The 18,569-nt window shown below is 37.9% G+C and overlaps 2 protein-coding genes across 10 annotated transcripts in view; both read left to right on the forward strand.

Annotated features, from left to right (window-relative positions):
* Positions 1-12,515, forward strand: part of sulf2b (sulfatase 2b) — a 133,073-nt gene extending 120,558 nt beyond the window's left edge. For 3 of the 5 annotated variants that reach the window (XM_027144768.2, XM_027144769.2, XM_027144767.2), the window contains 8 exons: positions 473-704; positions 1,358-1,454; positions 1,554-1,648; positions 1,905-1,967; positions 2,069-2,238; positions 2,499-2,641; positions 5,108-5,231; positions 7,464-12,515. In XM_027144768.2, the coding sequence (XP_027000569.2) occupies positions 473-704; positions 1,358-1,454; positions 1,554-1,648; positions 1,905-1,967; positions 2,069-2,238; positions 2,499-2,641; positions 5,108-5,231; positions 7,464-8,104 (1,565 nt within the window). In that variant the 3' untranslated portion in view covers positions 8,105-12,515. Of the gene's footprint in view, positions 1-472; positions 705-1,357; positions 1,455-1,553; positions 1,649-1,904; positions 1,968-2,068; positions 2,239-2,498; positions 2,642-5,107; positions 5,232-5,970; positions 6,005-6,866; positions 6,921-7,463 lie in introns of all 5 variants that reach the window. The other 2 variants (XM_027144772.2, XM_027144773.2) reach the window with 2 other exon arrangements.
* Positions 12,516-13,840: 1,325 nt separating this feature from the next.
* The window catches only part of arhgap46b (Rho GTPase activating protein 46b), a 77,357-nt gene continuing 72,628 nt past the window's right edge, over positions 13,841-18,569 (forward strand). For 4 of the 5 annotated variants that reach the window (XM_047806883.1, XM_047806884.1, XM_047806885.1 and 1 more), the window contains exon 1: positions 13,841-13,941. In XM_047806883.1, coding sequence (XP_047662839.1) covers positions 13,856-13,941 — 86 coding nt within the window. In that variant the 5' untranslated portion in view covers positions 13,841-13,855. Of the gene's footprint in view, positions 13,942-14,021; positions 14,203-18,569 lie in introns of those variants that run through there. The other variant, XM_047806888.1, reaches the window with a different exon arrangement.

An 18,569-nucleotide genomic window follows, 5' to 3' on the forward strand; every position in this document is an offset into this window, starting at 1 on the left:
GCAGTGGTGTTTGTTTCAGCGTGAGCGTCAGGTGAAAGATCTCACAGTTTCTAAGGTTCTAGTGTGTGCTCGGTTGTGTAGTGTGCACTCTACTATAAAGGCAAAACAACAGATTTTACAAGAAACAATTCGATGTTATGTGAGCTGTACAGAGGGTGATGTGTGGACTTGTGTAGCGTGCACTTAATCCCACTTTGTCTCTCTGTAATACTACCCTGCCCCCTAGTGGATAAAGTGCAGCTTCATTGCTGTATGCCTAGTAGAAGTGAGTCAGGCAACTGAATTTATCTTCTAGTCCTGAAGACATTTGATTACTCCTCAGAAACACTTCAACAGCTTCACGGAATGGCGAGAAATTCCCCTGTGGAGATTCAGACTCATGATACAATACAGATTAATCCACAAATCTAGACATCGCAACTAATTAGCATGAATGTCCTGAATTACACACTCACACTCATGCGTTTGGCAGAAATGAAGACCCTGAAAAGCTACTCCAGGAACCGGTACGCTCGCTCGATTTCAGTGGAGATAGATGGAGATCTCTATGCTGTGGATCTGGATGGTGAATACCGACCAGTAAGGAGCAGGAACCTGAGCCACGCCCACCAGGAAGAGGAGGTGTTCAGCGGAATGGGTCCGACTGCTGAGCCACAGACCAGCAACAGCCTGGCATTGCCCTCATCTATTAAAGTCACACACAGGTGAGTGTGTGTGTGTGTGTGTGTGTGTGTGTGTGTGTGTGTGTGTGTGTGTGTGTGTGTGTGTGTGTGTGTGTGTGTGTGTGTGTGTGTGTGTGTGAGTTTTACAGACTAGTCTAAATGGTCATAAGACAGTAACCTATACCAAACTCTATTGTTTAAAAAAAAAAAAACATTTCTATTTATTTATTTATTTTACTATGGAATAATATTTGATTAAAATCCACAGTTTTTTTCATATACATGAGTTCACATGACAAACCTTGAATTACTTTGAAACAGGCAAGGTAGATCTAACATCAGAAAAACCACAAATCCTTAGCTAATTAATCCCAGACAGTTCACAATGATCCAGATAGAAAGACCTACATAGACTCACGCCTGCATTTTTGGCAGAACTGAAGATGCCAGAACTGAAATTCCTTCATGCATGGCATTTTTAATTTTTTTTTTTCAACTAAAAGTCTAAAAACTTGCAGGACACCATGAGATTTATGTCATAAGAGGGTGTAAGTTGTCATGTCTTTGGTCCACAAAGGCTTGTCTTTGTTTACATTACAACAAATGAAAATGATTACAGTTTGAGATCTGCTTTACAAAATGCTGTTCATTTCTCACACTCTAGGTATTGAGTGCATATATGATTTATTTCCCAGGTGTTCCATCCTGGCCAACGATACAGTAAAGTGCGACGTAGGATTGTACAAATCTCTGCAGGCATGGAAAGATCATAAACTCCACATCGACCATGAGGTAGGCAAAAACCTACTTATACAAAGTTTACTCCCACTTTTCACACGCATTCCACACGCTGTCGATTTTTGTGATGAAGATTATATCCTTGCCTCGCAGATCGAGACACTGCAGACGAAGATTAAGAACCTGAGAGAGGTCAGAGGTCACCTGAAGAGGGTGAGGCCTGGAGACTGCGACTGCAGCAAGTACATGTAAGAGTGACAGCTGTCAATCGTAAAATTTACGCTTGCACCCCGGCCACTAAGAGCTTCACCTTTGGGGGGGGGAACTGTATCAATGGTTCATAAATAAATCAATAACATTTAAAATAACATTATTAACACATTACTACTACTACTACTACTACTAATAATAATAATAATAATAATAATAATAATAATAATAATAATAATAATAATAAAATGAAGAAGAAGAAAAAGAAATTGCTTGTTTTTGGATATATTTCAGCTACAAGTCCAAGTTCAAGAGTAAGCTGAGGAAATATAAATCAGACAGCATGCATCCATTCAGGTGAACAAAACAAAAACATGTGTCTGTGTGTGTGTGTGTGTGGGTGGGTGTGTGGGTGTGTGTTTGAGTGTCTATCAGCGGTTTAACATTGTTCTCTGTAGGAAAGCACAGGAGAAGGATAAGAAGGCGTGGGTGATGATGGAGCAGAAGCGCAGGAAGAAGCTCAGGAAGATGTTGAAGCGCCTTCGTAACAATGACACATGCAGCATGCCAGGACTTACCTGCTTCACACATGATAACCAGCACTGGCAGACTGCCCCCTTCTGGACCTGTATGCTACACACACACACACACACACACACACACACACACACACACACACACACACACACACACACACACACACACACACACACACACACTCTCACTCACACACACACACTCACACACACACACACACACACACACACACACACACACACACACACACACACACACACACACACACACACACACACATATGCTGCTTTCATTCTTGGCTGCTTTTACCTCTCATTTATTGGCCATGCTTTGTTGCTTTGTTGCTTACAGTGGGACCTTTCTGTGCCTGCACCAGCGCCAACAACAACACATACTGGTGTATGAGGACCATCAATGAGACGCATAACTTCCTGTTCTGCGAGTTTGCTACAGGCTTCCTGGAATACTTTGACCTTAACACAGATCCATACCAGGTCAGAATTTTAGCACTAAATAAAAAGTAAGGTGGAAGCAGAAAATTGTTACTGGCCAGGATTTATTTCTTTTGTACAAGTTCAGTTTATAAAAATCTTATGATCCTGTTCTTAAATATTTGCTCTGCAATTATGATTTTTTTAAATTACTGTTTTAATGCTTTTAAAATTATTGTGATGCTAGATTATTTTTTGTTATAATTATTATTTATTTATTATGCTACAACAGTACATTTTTTCTATACCTATTATCTAATTATAGAATATATAATTGTCCTTGTAAATAATTCATCAATACTTGTCAAAGGTATTGATAAAGAAAGGATGACAATAGGCATTTCATTTAGGCATTTGTCAAACAAAAAAGATAAATGTACAAACGTGAATGAAAAATTGCCATAGACACTTGTAATGAAAAACAACACACATGTCTCACAGTGTCTCATGAAAACATGACTTGTACCACAACCCCACTGAACAGCTTTGGGATGAGCAGGAAGGTTATCTGCACACTAAACCTCCTCACCCAACACCAACCTGCACACTAAACCTCCTCACCCAACACCCACCTGCACACTAAACCTCCTCACCCAACACCCACCTGCACACTAAACCTCCTCACCCAACACCCACCTGCACACTAAACCTCCTCACCCAACACCCACCTGCACACTAAACCTCCTCACCCAACACCCACCTGCACACTAAACCTCCTCACCCAACACCCACCTGCACACTAAACCTCCTCACCCAACACCCACCTGCACACTAATCCTCCTCACCCAACACCCACCTGCACACTAATCCTCCTCACCCAACTCTAGAACCTGACCTCATTGATGCTATTGAGGCTGAATGAACACAGATCTCTACAGCCACGCTCCAAAATCTACCTTCCCAGAAGAGTGGAGTTTATTAGAACACCAGACAGGGACTAAATCTAGAAAACACAGTTTGAAAGGCACATGTGGGTGTGATGGTTAAGTGTCCATGTACAATTAGTTATGTGGTGTATAAACACATTCCTGTAACTCTACTATAAGTCAAAAACACTGGAGAGTTTGAAACTGAAAAAAAAAAATTACTTGGTCTTTTTCAAAACTTTTATTTATTTTGAATAAGTCTAGAAAAGTAGAACCCTTCGAGAGCTTCTCCTGTTGTAGCCCATCTCTGTCTACACTCACAACATTCAAAGAGATTCTTTTTTTTGTGTGTGATTGTAAAGAGGCAATATGGCCATTTTCCTCTGATCTCTCTCATCAACAATGGTATAGAATTAATGCTGACTGAAAGAGTGTTCCACTCTCTCTCTCTCTCTCTCTCTCTCTCTCTCTCTCTCTCTCTCTCTCTCTCTCTCTCTCTCTCACACACACACACACACACACACACACACACACACACACACACACACACACACACACACACACACCACTCTATTAATCGTGATAAACTATCTCTTACTCAAACAGTCCCTATTCATTTGCAGTCATTTATTCTAACAATAATAATGACCTGTTTAAAACCTTGCAACAACTCAAGGTGCTTTACTAAACTGACTAGTATTAGCTGTTACTTGCTCACATGTTTGAAGTTTGAAGTTAACCCCTTCCACCTGACAAGGGGAGCGAGCCAGGACAGAAATAATAAATCCTTTCTTAAGCATACAAATCCTGAATGTATCTACACAGTATATCAGAAGTACGGAAAGAAGCTGTGCTATAAGACTACAAAGACCATTTCCACCTAAACAAAACACAATACCAACACCACGCAGCTAAATGAACAGAAAAAAAATGAGTAAACATTACAAAACCGACGCAAGCAATCGGCCATGAGACGTCACAACAGCCACATTCTGCAGATTCCAATGGTACAGTATAAAGGACGAGCACTTTGTGACCAAAAAAAAAACTTTTTTATTAACCACCAACTTTTTTTTTTTTTGCTGTGTTCCATGTTCTCTTATTCTGACCCGATAATGTATATATATATATATATATATATATATATATATATATATATATATATATATATATATATATACACACACACACACACGATATACTCTTTTTCTTTTATTTTCTTTTTTAATTAAGCATTGGTTGAACAGGTTAGAGAAATTACATTTATGGCATTTGGCAGGTGCTCTTATTCAGAGCAACTTGCATTTATCTGATTAATAAATCTGAGCAACTGAGGGTTAAGACAGTCTGCTCATTCTGAGATTCAAACTCACAACCTTCCAATCTTAACTCCATAGTACACCAAGACTGGTTATCCACTTCCCTATATTATGTGATAAGCTGTGTAAGTTAATCATAACTCATTCGATGCAAATGTTCTCTGTGATCTTTATCCAAATATGCAGTCCCAGTTTGTACTGTTTGTGTGTGTGTGTGTGTGTGTGTGTGTGTGTGTGTGTGTGTGTGTGTGTGTGTGTGTGTGTGTGTGTGTGTGTGTTTGTAGTTGATCAACGCAGTAAACACACTGGATCGGCACGTTCTAAACCAAATGCATGTTCAACTCATGGAGCTGCGAGGTTGCAAGGGCCACAAACAGTGTAACCCCCGCATACGCAATATGGACCTGGGTGAGTTACACACACATACACGCACATACATACACATACATACACACACACACACAAACACACACAGACACACACACACAAATGCATGCATACACAATCGCACAGATACCTGACTGGCTGGAGTATTTGCTGTAATATTTGCTGTCAGATTCCACATAGCGCTCGTTCTCCATACCTTTATACCCGCCATGGCTAAGGATGGTGCTGAGAGTAGTGTTCCCACGTCTCCGTCATCCTCATCCTCACATGACCCTGGCCCTGCCTTGCTTTCTGTTCTCTGTTTTCATGCAAACAGACCTTCTCATGTTAAGTATTTGAGCTGCTCTGCTGCTGAAGTCAGGTGTCTGTTATTCGCATCCTGCCCAGATGAACCTGATCCTGTGTGTTTCTTTATGACTGTTGATTGTTGTAGCATGCAATGAGAGTAATTAAAGTGCAAAACATCAGTCATACATATTATCTTGCTACAGTACATTCTTTCTTCTCATCGCCTACTGAGCACAGCAGAAACCAGTTTGTTGACATGAAATAAACAGTTATGATAAAAGCTTTGAACTCAGTAAGTATTTCTCCAAGCAGTAGCTAATATGAGCTATGCTAGTTGTATATACAAGCCAAATATATAATGATTAGCGTGTAAATAGGCCAGTCAGCTCATGATTTTATAAAGGAGTGTGTGCGTCACTGTAAATTCATCTGTCTTCACGCTCTCTAACTGATGATATCGTCTCTTCTTCAGGAGGCAAAGAGAGAAGCAGCTATGATGAATACAGGTATCTTCGTTAAATGAATTCATGACTTCAGTAGAGTAGAATGACACTAACAGATTGGTATGACCCAGACCACACGTCTGCTACAAACAGCATTCTGTTAGTCAACAATTTGCTTGCACTGATGAATGCAAAGTGTTTTGATGAACACAACACACCTTAACAATTTTACAATTGAACAGGCTACATATATAGATATGTGCCAATAGCAAAATAAAGGAGAAGAGGGTTTTTTTTTAGGTTGAATTTGACTTGATTGTAATCTCTGGGTTTCCTGCCAGAGGCCTGGTTTCCTCCTAAATGTCAGAAACAGGAACGTATGTGGATTGGCTACACTAAATTGTCCCTAAGGTGTGAAGGAGTGTGTGAATCCAGTGTGTATTACTAACACACACCCAGTGTTCCTGGAATAGGATCTGGGTTCACCACCAGCCTGAGCAGGATAATGTATCACCTGATAATGACAACATTTAATTGAATTGGATTTGGTTGGTTTTGATCAGCTCTATTTAGTATTAAAGATTTGTAATGAAACATTTAGTGTGTTTCTTTTCAGTCCTCACTAGACCCTATGTAGTTGCCAATTTTATGGCTAGTAAAGTGTCTTCTCCTTTATTTTAATTCCATAGAGGGCATTACACTGCTCTCTCTCTCTCTCTCTCTCTCTCTCTCTCTCTCTCTCTCTCTCTCTCTCTCTCTCTCTCTCTCTCTCTTTCTCTCTCTCTTTCATCTTCTTGCATGTTTACTCTGGCTGCTGAGCTGTAAATGTTAAAGCTATACAAAGCCTTCTGATTGGCTCTCCTTGGACACCTGCTTGAGTTTGGGTGGCAGAGTAACACTGTTTTATCATTGCTTGTGGCATTAGGCAATTTCAGCGTCGCAAATGGCCCAAAATGAGGAAGTCTGCCTCCAAATTGCTGTGAGTTTGGACTGTTCTGCTTCTTCACCTTCCTTCGGGATATGAGACCACTTAAACCACCGCCCAGTCTAAATCATCTTTTCCCTTTCCTCTAATTTGACCTACGTTTTTTGTTTGTTTGTTTGACTTGCTTTCCTATCTGCTTGTTTCAGAGAAGGTTTCTTGCTTTGCCTGTCTGCATGGAGATTTTTTTTATACCTGGACTGTTCTTTTATTTTGAAGCCATTAGAGGGTAGATATAGTACACCTCTTTCATTTCTCAACACATCAACAAATCACTTATTACCTCTCTGGTTCTGTAGGGGATTGCCTGGGGCATATATATGCCTTTATACCTCTCTCTGACCATGCGCCTGGTTTATTTCTCTCATAACTGTTTTGCCTCATTTGCTCCATATTGAAACTGTGATCATCAATCCATTTCATTTAAGGCATGTCACTGTTATTTACATGTTGCCCTTTTATACTGAGAAAGGTACTGTTTAATGTCAAACAGCAAATGTGAATTTGTATGTTGTGTGTGTGTGTAATTTACCTACATAGAGGGCAGATTTGGGAAGGATGGGAAGGATAAGTCCCAGGAGGATATGAGCCAATTTCAACCCTTGTACACACTCGATGAGCATGCCTACGATCTCAACCTCAACTTCACCTTGAGCCTGGATGACTGGGCCCACTTCAGCCGCTCCGTGGACCACACGTACACGTTCCTTAGCAACCATAACCGGCCTTGCCCACGTGACCTGGTGGGAGGGGCCAGAGGAAGAGACTGTGCCCTTGTGTCCTCTGCCAGTGGCTCAGCTTCAGTCATCTATCTTACCACCCTGGCCACTCCTGCTTTGTTGCTGAGAAAGGCAGGGACAGAACTTCTAAGAGAAGCTTTGGGATTGAGAGCGAAGCCACACCCCTCTTCTTCGGCCCCTCCCACTTCTTCTTCTAGTCTTTCAACGCGTCTGCTCTCTTCAAGCTCACACAAGGACAGGGACACTTCAGAGGAAATACTGAACATGCATATGTGGAGTGGACGAACAGAAGAGGGGAAGAGAGGGGGGGAGGAGGAGGAGGAAGAGGAAGAGGACAGTGACGAAGATGACGACGGGGAGGTTTTTATTCAGAAACGGACAGGTCGGCGGAGGTTCGGCACCGCCCACTGTGACTGCAGCTATTCCCGTGTCTCCTTATGACTTTCTGTATGGGCCTGTATGGGTCGTTACCTCGTTCCTCAGAGAAGACTCTTAACCTTCGTACAGCCTACAACCGACCTCTTTCTCTCCTACCTCTCGTTCTCTCGTTCCACCTCTTCGGTCCACATCAGTCTTCCACATCAGCCTCAACCTCCAGGCTCTGTTTTTTCAGTTCGTCGTCCCTTTTTTTAAGTCTGTCCATCACAGTAGTAATATTCCAGAGATCATCTAGACCTCAAAGAGAACACATTTCATCTAGGAACATTGGGCAGGTGAGGTTGTGGGATTGATGAGAAAGTGACAAGTGAAAGAAAGTTGATATATTTGGACTTAGATTTGTATTGTGGATACGTGTACGTGTTTTCTTTTGAGTTCTGTAAGTGTTGATGGCTGTCTGGTACGTCTCCCCTGCACAGCTTCGGTTCATGTGGCACATTCCCCAGTCTCTTTCCATAACTGCCTCAATGTCCAACAACCCTTTATTCTATGTCCTGGCTAACCTCGAGGCCACGTTAAATAAGATACTTTGAACCCTTATGTTCTGTTCTGTTTGACTGTCAATGACCTCTTTGATAAGTAAGAACCACCCTAAAAATTATTTTTATGACACAACACTGTCTGCTCTAGACTCAAATCACTTTTATTTCAGAGATAATGTTCAGAGAGTAGCAAGGAGAAATATGTTTATATGGTTGTGGAAGAAGTTATTTTATCTTGATATGTGACATTCTTCGACCCCTCTGATATGTGTTGATGTACATCAAAGTTGATGTAAAATCATAAGGGATTACGATGTTTTTGGAATGTTGACAAAAACAAAAAGAGATACAGGAAATGATGGGAAAAGGAGTTCAGCATTATTCATAATAATTAACATGGAGATCTGTTTTTGAATCATATTGTATTGCTATAAAAATCTGGTACGATTCAGCAAGATACCTATTGCTAAGAAAAGAACAGAACACAAGGGTTAACACATTAGCAGCTGTAACATCTGGACAAAGTAAGGAAAAGGTGCAGGTTTTTATAAGCACATACTGCTTTTATTCCTGCTCTCATCACATCAACAGATTACTGTTAAATGATCTGGACAGTGTATGTAGGTGGGTGTACATTAAAGCACATCATATATTTTCAATAATGTTTATTTTTTACTCTTAGTTTTAAGTTTGCTTACTCATTTTGGGACTGTTTGTGTAAAAAAAAAAGGTTGTGTAGACCCCTGAAGGTTGTCATTAAATTCTTACTACTAGCAGTCACAACAGTCTCAGGTGTGTGGCTTATCAGTAACAACAAAGAGTTAAAAGACAGGAATAATTACTGATGAGCCACTTCAGTGTAAACCTGCTTCTTCATAAACTGGGTACAACAGGATGTGTTTCAGATGTTGTACTGTGTCCCATTGATAAGATAAAAAAAAAAACATTATTTAGTGACACAAATGTGCTTTTTTTAAGAAAAAAAAAAAGAAAAAAAAAACATAACGCTAAAGGTTTGGTGTGAATATAATGTGTGCATTTCCTTTTAACCCGGATTTTTCTTAGGTATCTGTGCTATACACGGTGCTACTAAAGTCTGAGCAACTATATAAAACGGCAGTATGTATTTGAATGTACGTTTGCAAATGAATATGCTGTAAATGTTAAAGTATATTTTATATGACACACAACAGTCAAGGTCATGAGACATTTATTCTTTATTTGTTTTTTACATTTTTGGTTTTTTTGGATCATGTTAATGTTGATTGATCAGCACATCTTAACTTTTTGTTCGGTCCATGGTCATTAGCTGATGCAGTTCAGAACGTAAGTACTCACCCAGATAGATCGTAACTCAGTAAAAGTAAAATAGTTTAGCTTATTTGTAGGTTGTTGGTTTTATGTGGATACTATTTATGGAGCTATGTTTCCATCCAAGCCATTTTCTGTATCTAAGTATCAAAAGTACAGTATTAAAAACAAAGGGTAATGCTTTACAGTAACAGTACATGAATAATCCTGCACTAATACTTGGAAAATAATCTTAAAGAACACTGGTTTTAAGTATTAATAGATAATGATGTCTGCTAAATAAATAAATGATACTGTATTCATTTCACCCTGAATAATAGAGCAGAGGTCCGGGCAGGTTATAGTACTAGAGTGGGATTAGAAGAGAATGGATGGAGAATGACGCAAAATATGTTGAGGTGAAATTACTGGTGATTATCGTTAATGTGCCTTTCCATTTTTATTTGGAAGGATTATTGTAAATTATGAAAGTAATCCAGTGGCATCCAATGACGTTGGCAAAATATATATATAAACATTTTGAAATAATGCTTCTTAAATTCATATTCTTTCTCATAGAGCTTGTTTAATTGTGTTTACTGTTATGTGATAATTAATACATTAACTAACATATAAATACTTAAAATGGTTGTTTTCACACATGAATTCATAAGACTCACATTACAGTTAAAGTTAACTCTAGTTCATGCCTTAATTCATCATTAGTTTATATTTAAGTATGTATTAATTCAGGTATTAGTGCAGGATTATTCATATACTGTTCTTTTAAAGTGTTACCAAACAAAGAATGCAGTAAACTGGGGGAAAAACTCATTTGTTAAATAAATAATATAAATACAATATACACTCAACAACCTTTTAGGAGCCACAGTTATTCATGCAGTTATACAATCATGTGACTGCAGCACAATGCATGAAATCATGCAGGTTCAAGTCAACAGATAGGCTGGTGTGAGTATTTCAGAAACTGCTGATCTTTCGCACACAGCAGTCTCAAGAGTTTACATAGAATGGTACAATAAAAAGACAATCGACCCTCTCCAGTGAGCAGTGGCTCTGGGGCATAAGCTTGTTGTTGAGAGAGCTCAAAGGCCTGACTGGTTTAAGCTGAAAGGAAGGATACAGAAAGTCATATAACCACTCTTTACAGCCATGATAAGAAAAGTATTCGCATATAAAACAGTCTAGGATGCTTTTCTACACACAACGTTTGTCGAATGTTTATTTGAGCTATCATAAAAACTTTGTTAGTCAGGCTCGTATGAAGAGCATTAGTTTCTAAAATACTAAAACCAGCCTGTCTAGAGATATTGTTATCGGCAGATTTTATTTAATACGTAAAAAATTATTTTGGTTTTCATTTTTTAATATATTAATTATATATAGTTTCTATGAAAAAAGATATAGTAAAAACAATAAAGTAATTTAAGGAATTATCTAATCAAAACTAATTAAAAGGAAAATCCACATCACAGGTTTGGGTTCACGAGTCCCTAAAAACCCATTCTTACAAAAGATATTCCCTCAGCTGCTGTTTTTTGACGACAAATTATTATTAATAACAATTATTTTTTGACGAATAATATTTACACTATTTTAATATACATTAAGCCATGTGATGACCCTGTGTACCATTTCAAATAGAAGAAATGTGATCGGTCACAATGATTTGTCATGACTCTTCTATCTAAGGGCACCAAGTGTATCCAAACCATACCAGCAAAATCTCTCCTACAGCATTAAAGAGACATCAGAGTTCCTTAAATTTGCCCTCTATAATTAACAAACCTTATTTACATATTAGGTTCTGAACAGGTTTTAGTTGACATAATTCCTGAAATTAGTTGGAAACATTTTTTACAGTGCATTGTGGGACTTTTTTAGGCAGAATTTCAGTTCACTGGAAGGATTTTGCGGTTAAAAGAGATTAAAATGGTAAAATGTCCGATTACCCGATCAGTGGCCTGAAACTGAGTCTGCATCTGACAAGCCTATGTGTCTGACATAAGGATCAGCTCACTTATTAACCATAGCTTTAATGCCTTGTTCATTTTTTCTGACATTTGACTTTTTTTTTTAATCTTATGCACCCACCCTCTTTTGACTGAACCTAATGTCAATCATTTTTGCACCAGATTTTGTGTCATTACTGCGAAAAAATGCTCCCAGTGGTTTGTTGAAATACCCTCTGCACTTTCTAAAGGGACTACTGTAATGGCAAGACAATTTCATATGACAGACGGTTTGAACATAACAATTCCTTGTACAGTTCTATAGATTAATCATATCTCTATTTTTGTTTCAGTTAACGTGTGGACATTTAATAGCGCTTGGTAGTTGTGAATAAAGTGTTGAATGCCCACATTGTGATTTCTGTAACTACTTTGAGAGATCTTTTTTTTTTTCTCATAAGTGTGCTGATATGTTTTACTCTATCTCACCTCATACAATTTACAATTGGTTTACAATTACCAGCAAGAGAAATAAATTATGCAAGCTAAAAGGATTAGTTAGCATTTTAGCACATGCTAATGTGTACTCACCGCTGGTTTAAATGATGACTGTGTCTAAATTCTGCATAACAAAACACAATAATAATAAATCTAGAATTTATATATCAATTTTCTCATGCACTTTTCTTCAAGAAAAAAACAATAGACAAAATACTAAATAAAAGTGGAGCTAGAAATATTAAGAAAGCAAATGTAACGAACAGTAGTAATTAGCTAAAATTATTATACTTATAGTGTTTGTTAACTTCTGGGTTTTTTTTAGACAACTTAAAATTGTAGAAAGTAATTTTCTTTGTGCTTAAAAAAACACAAAAGAGAAAAAATACTAAATAATGTTAGATTAGAGCTGCTGTAGGCAATGTATATAGTCACCGTTCCCTTCCTCTTTTCTCTATTTATTTCATATCTAATTCTATATCTAATCTAATTCCATATCTAATTCATATCTAATATCATAATACTCTTCTGACATGTTGATAAAGATATTTATATAATGTATCTTATATAATGGATATACTGCTGGAAAGACTCTTTTTCATGGTCTTCCACTGAAAACAAAAGTAATATGAGTACTGTCTGAGTTTAAATAAAACAGGTGATGTTAAAAATGACTTGCGAGAGAAGCTACATTTCTGGACTTTTAGGTAAGTACAGTAAAACCCTTGCACATTTACATCTAAATAAATAACAAGCAGGACAAAACAATCTATTTGTCATGAAAATACTGTATAGTATTTTGAGTAGATCATGAAAACATTTATAGAAATCTCTTATCCGGTGTGCACTGATCATAATTACTAGACACAGATGATCTTCTGTAGTATTATTATTTTTTATGTATTGTTTACACTATATATATCCTGGTAGTGTTGCTGTAGTGTTGTTAGCTACTGGAACTGAAGCAAGTTGAACCCACTGTTAGCAAAAATAAAACAGGCTAATGTAGTTAAATATAGCCAGTTGTTTGAAAGTTAGAGAAACTTATATAAACATGTTTTTTCTTCAGAATTTAGAGTTCATGCCTTCTAAAGAGGCTAAGGAGACAACTTGAGCTTATTGAGAGGTGTGGGTGAGGTAGGGCCAGGGTATTCAATCCACAAGGTCCTCCGATGGTTTGTCCATCTTAAAACGCACACAGATAACTGTTGTGCTATTGTGTAGCACGGGAAAGACATGGGAGATTATTCATTATCATGATACTTGATCATTTCTTTCTACAATGATGAACCTGATTGGCTGTTAATCTGAAATGCTAGGATACTACTGATGTGTACAGTCAAGAGCCAAGGTTGTATTTGTCACATACAAATGGATGTATGGATAAGAGAAGTACTTCTCAAGTAAAATATCAGTACGTCGAAATAATATTGGAAGTTGTTTTTTTCCCAGTCCTGAACGACTGAATGAGGCATATAGTGTCCCGTCTAATCCTTGTTCGTTTTAAAAACATGCCATTACACATAACGACCAGTAGATGTCGCCAAAAAGCAGAGCGCGACGTTCGAGCATGTGAGCGCCCAGTATGGATACAGAGGTGAGGAACAGAGAGGGCGGGAGGAGAAAGAGGAACCCCCCCCCCCCTTCTCACACACACACACACACACACACACACACACACACACACACACACACACACACACACACACACACACACATTCTGCTTCTGCTCTACCGGGACAGGGACACACTCAGTCAGTCCGGAATCAGTGCAGTAGCGTTATATCCGAGTGAAGGAGACAGAACTTCTTTCACTTCGACTTTTTTCCATACAATGTGAGGAAATGGCCGAGCGAAGGTGAGAGGATTTACTTCCTTTAACGTCGAAGGTTTCGTGGACTAATGGTTAAAAGTTATAAGAGTGCCGTTTTTAGCTCGACCTTCCTCGTGTGTTTTCAAACCGTGTTTGTGTGGATTACTAGCAGCTATTAGTCTATAGTCTATAGGTGTCGGTTAAAGAGTCTAAATGTAACTAAGGCGAAGTGTAGTTGTTTAAAATGTCTCATGGTTTAATAGAGTTATTGTGTGTGTGTATATATATATATATATATATATATATATATATATATTGTGTGTGTGTGTGTGTGTGTGTGTTCATTCTGAAGTTAAGTATCTCTTTGAAACTTAATAACAACAGCATAAACGTTGCACCTGGTTCACAAACATAACTCCACTGCTTAAATGTCATATGAATACAAATTAAACTCGAATTTATTCTGCTATACAAGTGAAATTTTTTACATTTTAGTTTATTTTAGTCAGTGTTCTGTATGCTATCTAATCTAAGCTCTAATTTTTCTACAAATCTCTACTTGCATATATATTAAGTTGATTCAGTTTATTCCAGTTCCTGATATATTGACATTGATTCAGTTCATTCCAGTTCGATTCTGATTCAGTGTGAATGAACTTTATAGATAAAGTTAGTCTTCTTAAAGCATATTACTCATTAATTACACGATATTCGTTATTAACTACAGTGAGACTAGAGTGAATAATAGATAGTTATGAGATTAAATAAGGAACATAAACCGGTACACATCAACTGTTTGCAAAGAGTTTCAGAGGTTTGTGTATTCGATCAAAACGCACTACAATCCACACAGAGATCTACATAGAGATCAGTATCAGTGTGTGTTGTGTACAGAAAGAATCCAGCTCAGGTTGGTGATTTAGGTGAACAAATCCCCAAACTAAGATGTTTCTGAAACATGCCTCTCAAGATCAGACATGCTTGTTATACTTGTCCCATCTTAGCATGTGGTTTGTCATCTTTGCTGGGCTTTTAAACAAGCCCCTCAAGGCACTTAGCCTGCTTGACCTGCTGTATGTGTTCGGGTGCAGAGGCATGGGCATGCTTATAATCCTGTTATAGCATAGACAATGTGTTGTTCATTGGCCGTATATTTGCAACATAAGAATTTAGAAGTGGCCCACAGGAGGGACGGAACGGCTGCCGGGTCGTCTGAGACAAGCAGTTTTCATGTCCAGGCTAGTAGATTTTTGGCCTGGTGCAGCAGTAGTTTCACCAACCAGAAAAAATACCATTTCCTAATTGACTTTTGCAAACACTCCAAAGATAATTTTTTTTTAAATTGTAACCACCCTAAAAAATTTTAACCACCCTTAAAAAATAAAAAAATTTAACCACCCTACATTCTGAATATTACCCCCTGCTTCACTACACACATCCTGTTGCACTACACACATCGGCAGAGGCATGAATTGGTGGATGTTAGAACATTTTTTATTAGACGGATTAACGAAAAATAACATGCAGTGCAAATATATCCTATTTGTCATATAACACTCATTAACGTTATTCTGGATAAATCAATTTTCTTTTTGTTTTGGCTATTTTTAAAAAAAACAACAACAGTGACTTATTTGTAGTCACGTGATGCAGTCACATGACCCATTGAACTACATACAAGCAACTCTATAGTCTCAGTTTACCTCAAAGCACATAAAAAACACATTAAAAAAAACTTGGTGCTTTCAATCTACATTGTTGCTTCATATAAAAGAGATGGAATGTAAATTAAATGGCAGTTTGGTGCACACTCACTATATGGATGTTTTCATACATTTCGATGTGGGCAGAAAGTATTACGGCAAACTTTTTAAAACATTAGAGTTTAAAATTTCAGATGGTTTTAAAACAAAAATTAAGTTTTCTGGTCTTTCAGGATAAAATGGTGGTACCTTCAAGCTAGAAACACATGCAGTCACTTCACAGTTTAGCATACTACAGGAAGTGACGGTGCTAGCAAAGAATGTCGATCTTTTATTATTTACATGCCATGTAAAGATGGACTGCTTAGTCTTATTGCTGTAAAATGTCAAATGCCATGTAAAAGTTGGACAATCATTTTCTTTGTTGGACGAGCAAATGCAATGTGATCATATGCTTGATTGTTTTGATGAGCTCGTATTATTATTATTCATAAATAGCTAACTCTCGGGCCGTCTGCTATTGCAGTATATATAATACAGCTTCCAATTTGCAGCCCAGTCATTCGGGTTTCTGAGGAACCAGTGGAGCGTCTACTTACCCAAATAAACTAACAACATTAATGAGAAGAAATTTCAGGAAATTCCCATGAAATAGAATAGAAATTAGAGACAGTGTCATTGCTCTTTAACGGTCCATATGCTACAGATGAGGAGTGATGCTGAGTTTCATCTGAAAGTTTCAGCGCTTTGAGCCAATCGCCTGCTCTGTCACCATTGCCTTGCCTTCCAGGTGTTAATGAGTGGAATTTAGCATGTTTATATTTTTTGTTCTGAAGTCCATTCATCCCTGTCACACAATATGTTCCTTTTAAACCTGTAAAATATTCATTAGGCCATATGGAGGGGTTTGATGGAAAGCTGACAGAAAGCAGGATAATGTGTCTACTGATTTTATCCCTTCGCCTGGGATAACCAGGGTTTTTTTTCTTTGCCGCAATCACCTCCGACTTGCTCATTAGGGATAAATATTAGAGATATATAGTAACGTCATTTTCAACTTTAAACTTTTTATTCTGTTTCTTTAGTTCTATAATCATTGGCAGATTGCTGTGGCAAAAACACTGGCCTTTGGGTGGTGGGCATCACAGCATCCTGTGCTGGTTTATTCCTTATTTAATTCAGATTCAGAACAACAACATGCCTCATGTCCATCTCGTAATTCTACTTGCTTTAGAGTTAACACTTCCTGCTTCCTGGAGAGATTCTACATAGAACCCTGGGGTTTTGCACTTGCCAAATACACTATTTTTTCCACAAGAAACTGATTCCCGCTATGTATCGTGAACCTTTAGAGAGCAATGAAGCTGCTCTCTTAAAAACATTCAGAGAATGTGTACGGTCACACATCAGCACCATTACTGTTTGGAATTGTATTGGTTTGTAGATTTTTAGTTTGAAATAAACGTGTTTTCAAAAGACGTTAAAAAAAAGATGAAATAGATTCTTAGATTTGTGAACTAACTAAAACTGAAATGACAGAGTTTCATAACATAGTGTTGTTCTTGTTGAAAAAAAAAGAAATTACTATGTTTTCTTTTCTAAATTTGTATTTAATAGTAATAATAATAATAAATAATCCCTACATCATTCAAAAAACCACTATGAAGCAAGTCAGAACCATTTGAGGTTCTGTAGAGTCATTTCTTATACAGGTGTAGATGGTGTTGATTGTTAAGAAGATGTCTTATCCATTTACCCAAATACACACTATGTAAACAGAAACAATACATTTAACGAGCCCTGCTTCCAGTAAGGGGTTAAATATTTTTGGTGCAGCTGACCCTGAGAGCAGATGGATGTTTCCCAGGCTGCAGGCTGCATATCGCTTTTGACTCGTCCAGTTAAGGCAGAGGTTGCTTCAGCGCTCTACGCCGTACTTTATAGTGGCTTGGCAACTGGCAGTTTCGGTGCCTTGGCTTGTGGTTGGGCTTTAATTACTAGTTTCCACTTCTGGAGCTTCGCAAACAAAATTACAAATTGCGCCGGCTCTGCTGGAAAAAAAAATGAAACGGGAAACCCCAAAACAAATGTTTTGTTTGCCAGCTTGCGATTCGTAATAAAACGTGCGTATCTAGGGGAGCAGGTGGACCCAGTTGAATATTTGGAGGAGATTATAGAGCCAAAGCTCTCTTCAATTCACTTCAAGTCAAACAGAGAGGACAGAGACTCATAAAAAGTAATTATGCACATGCAGGAATTAAAAAAAAGAATCTGAAGCAGTTTTTCCAATTCCCCAAAAAAGCTTTTAGCCACAACAATCACAGAACCTCAGGGTTATCAAGGACGAGCTGATTCAATGTGAATGTAAAAATAAAAACATCCCTGAAAAAGCTTATAATAAAAACATGGTTTAGAGTTTCTTTGTTTCCATGCAACATGAATAGCCAGTGTACAGTAAATGATTCGGTCTGTGACAAACACATGCGGAGACATGACTAGATGTGAGTTTTAAATATACAGATATCAAGTTCTGTGAAGGATACACAACACCTTTCCCCCTCAGCATACTGTTTTGATATGAACACTATAAAATCTAACATATTCTCCAGTCTTGACCTACAAACAACACAAAGCACAGATCTGGCTAACATCTATAGTAGTTACACACCAGCATGTAATGCTTGTGCTGGCACAATAAATACAGCCTTT

This window comes from Tachysurus fulvidraco, chromosome 23 (assembly GCF_022655615.1).
Source record: "Tachysurus fulvidraco isolate hzauxx_2018 chromosome 23, HZAU_PFXX_2.0, whole genome shotgun sequence".
Taxonomy (NCBI): domain Eukaryota; kingdom Metazoa; phylum Chordata; class Actinopteri; order Siluriformes; family Bagridae; genus Tachysurus; species Tachysurus fulvidraco.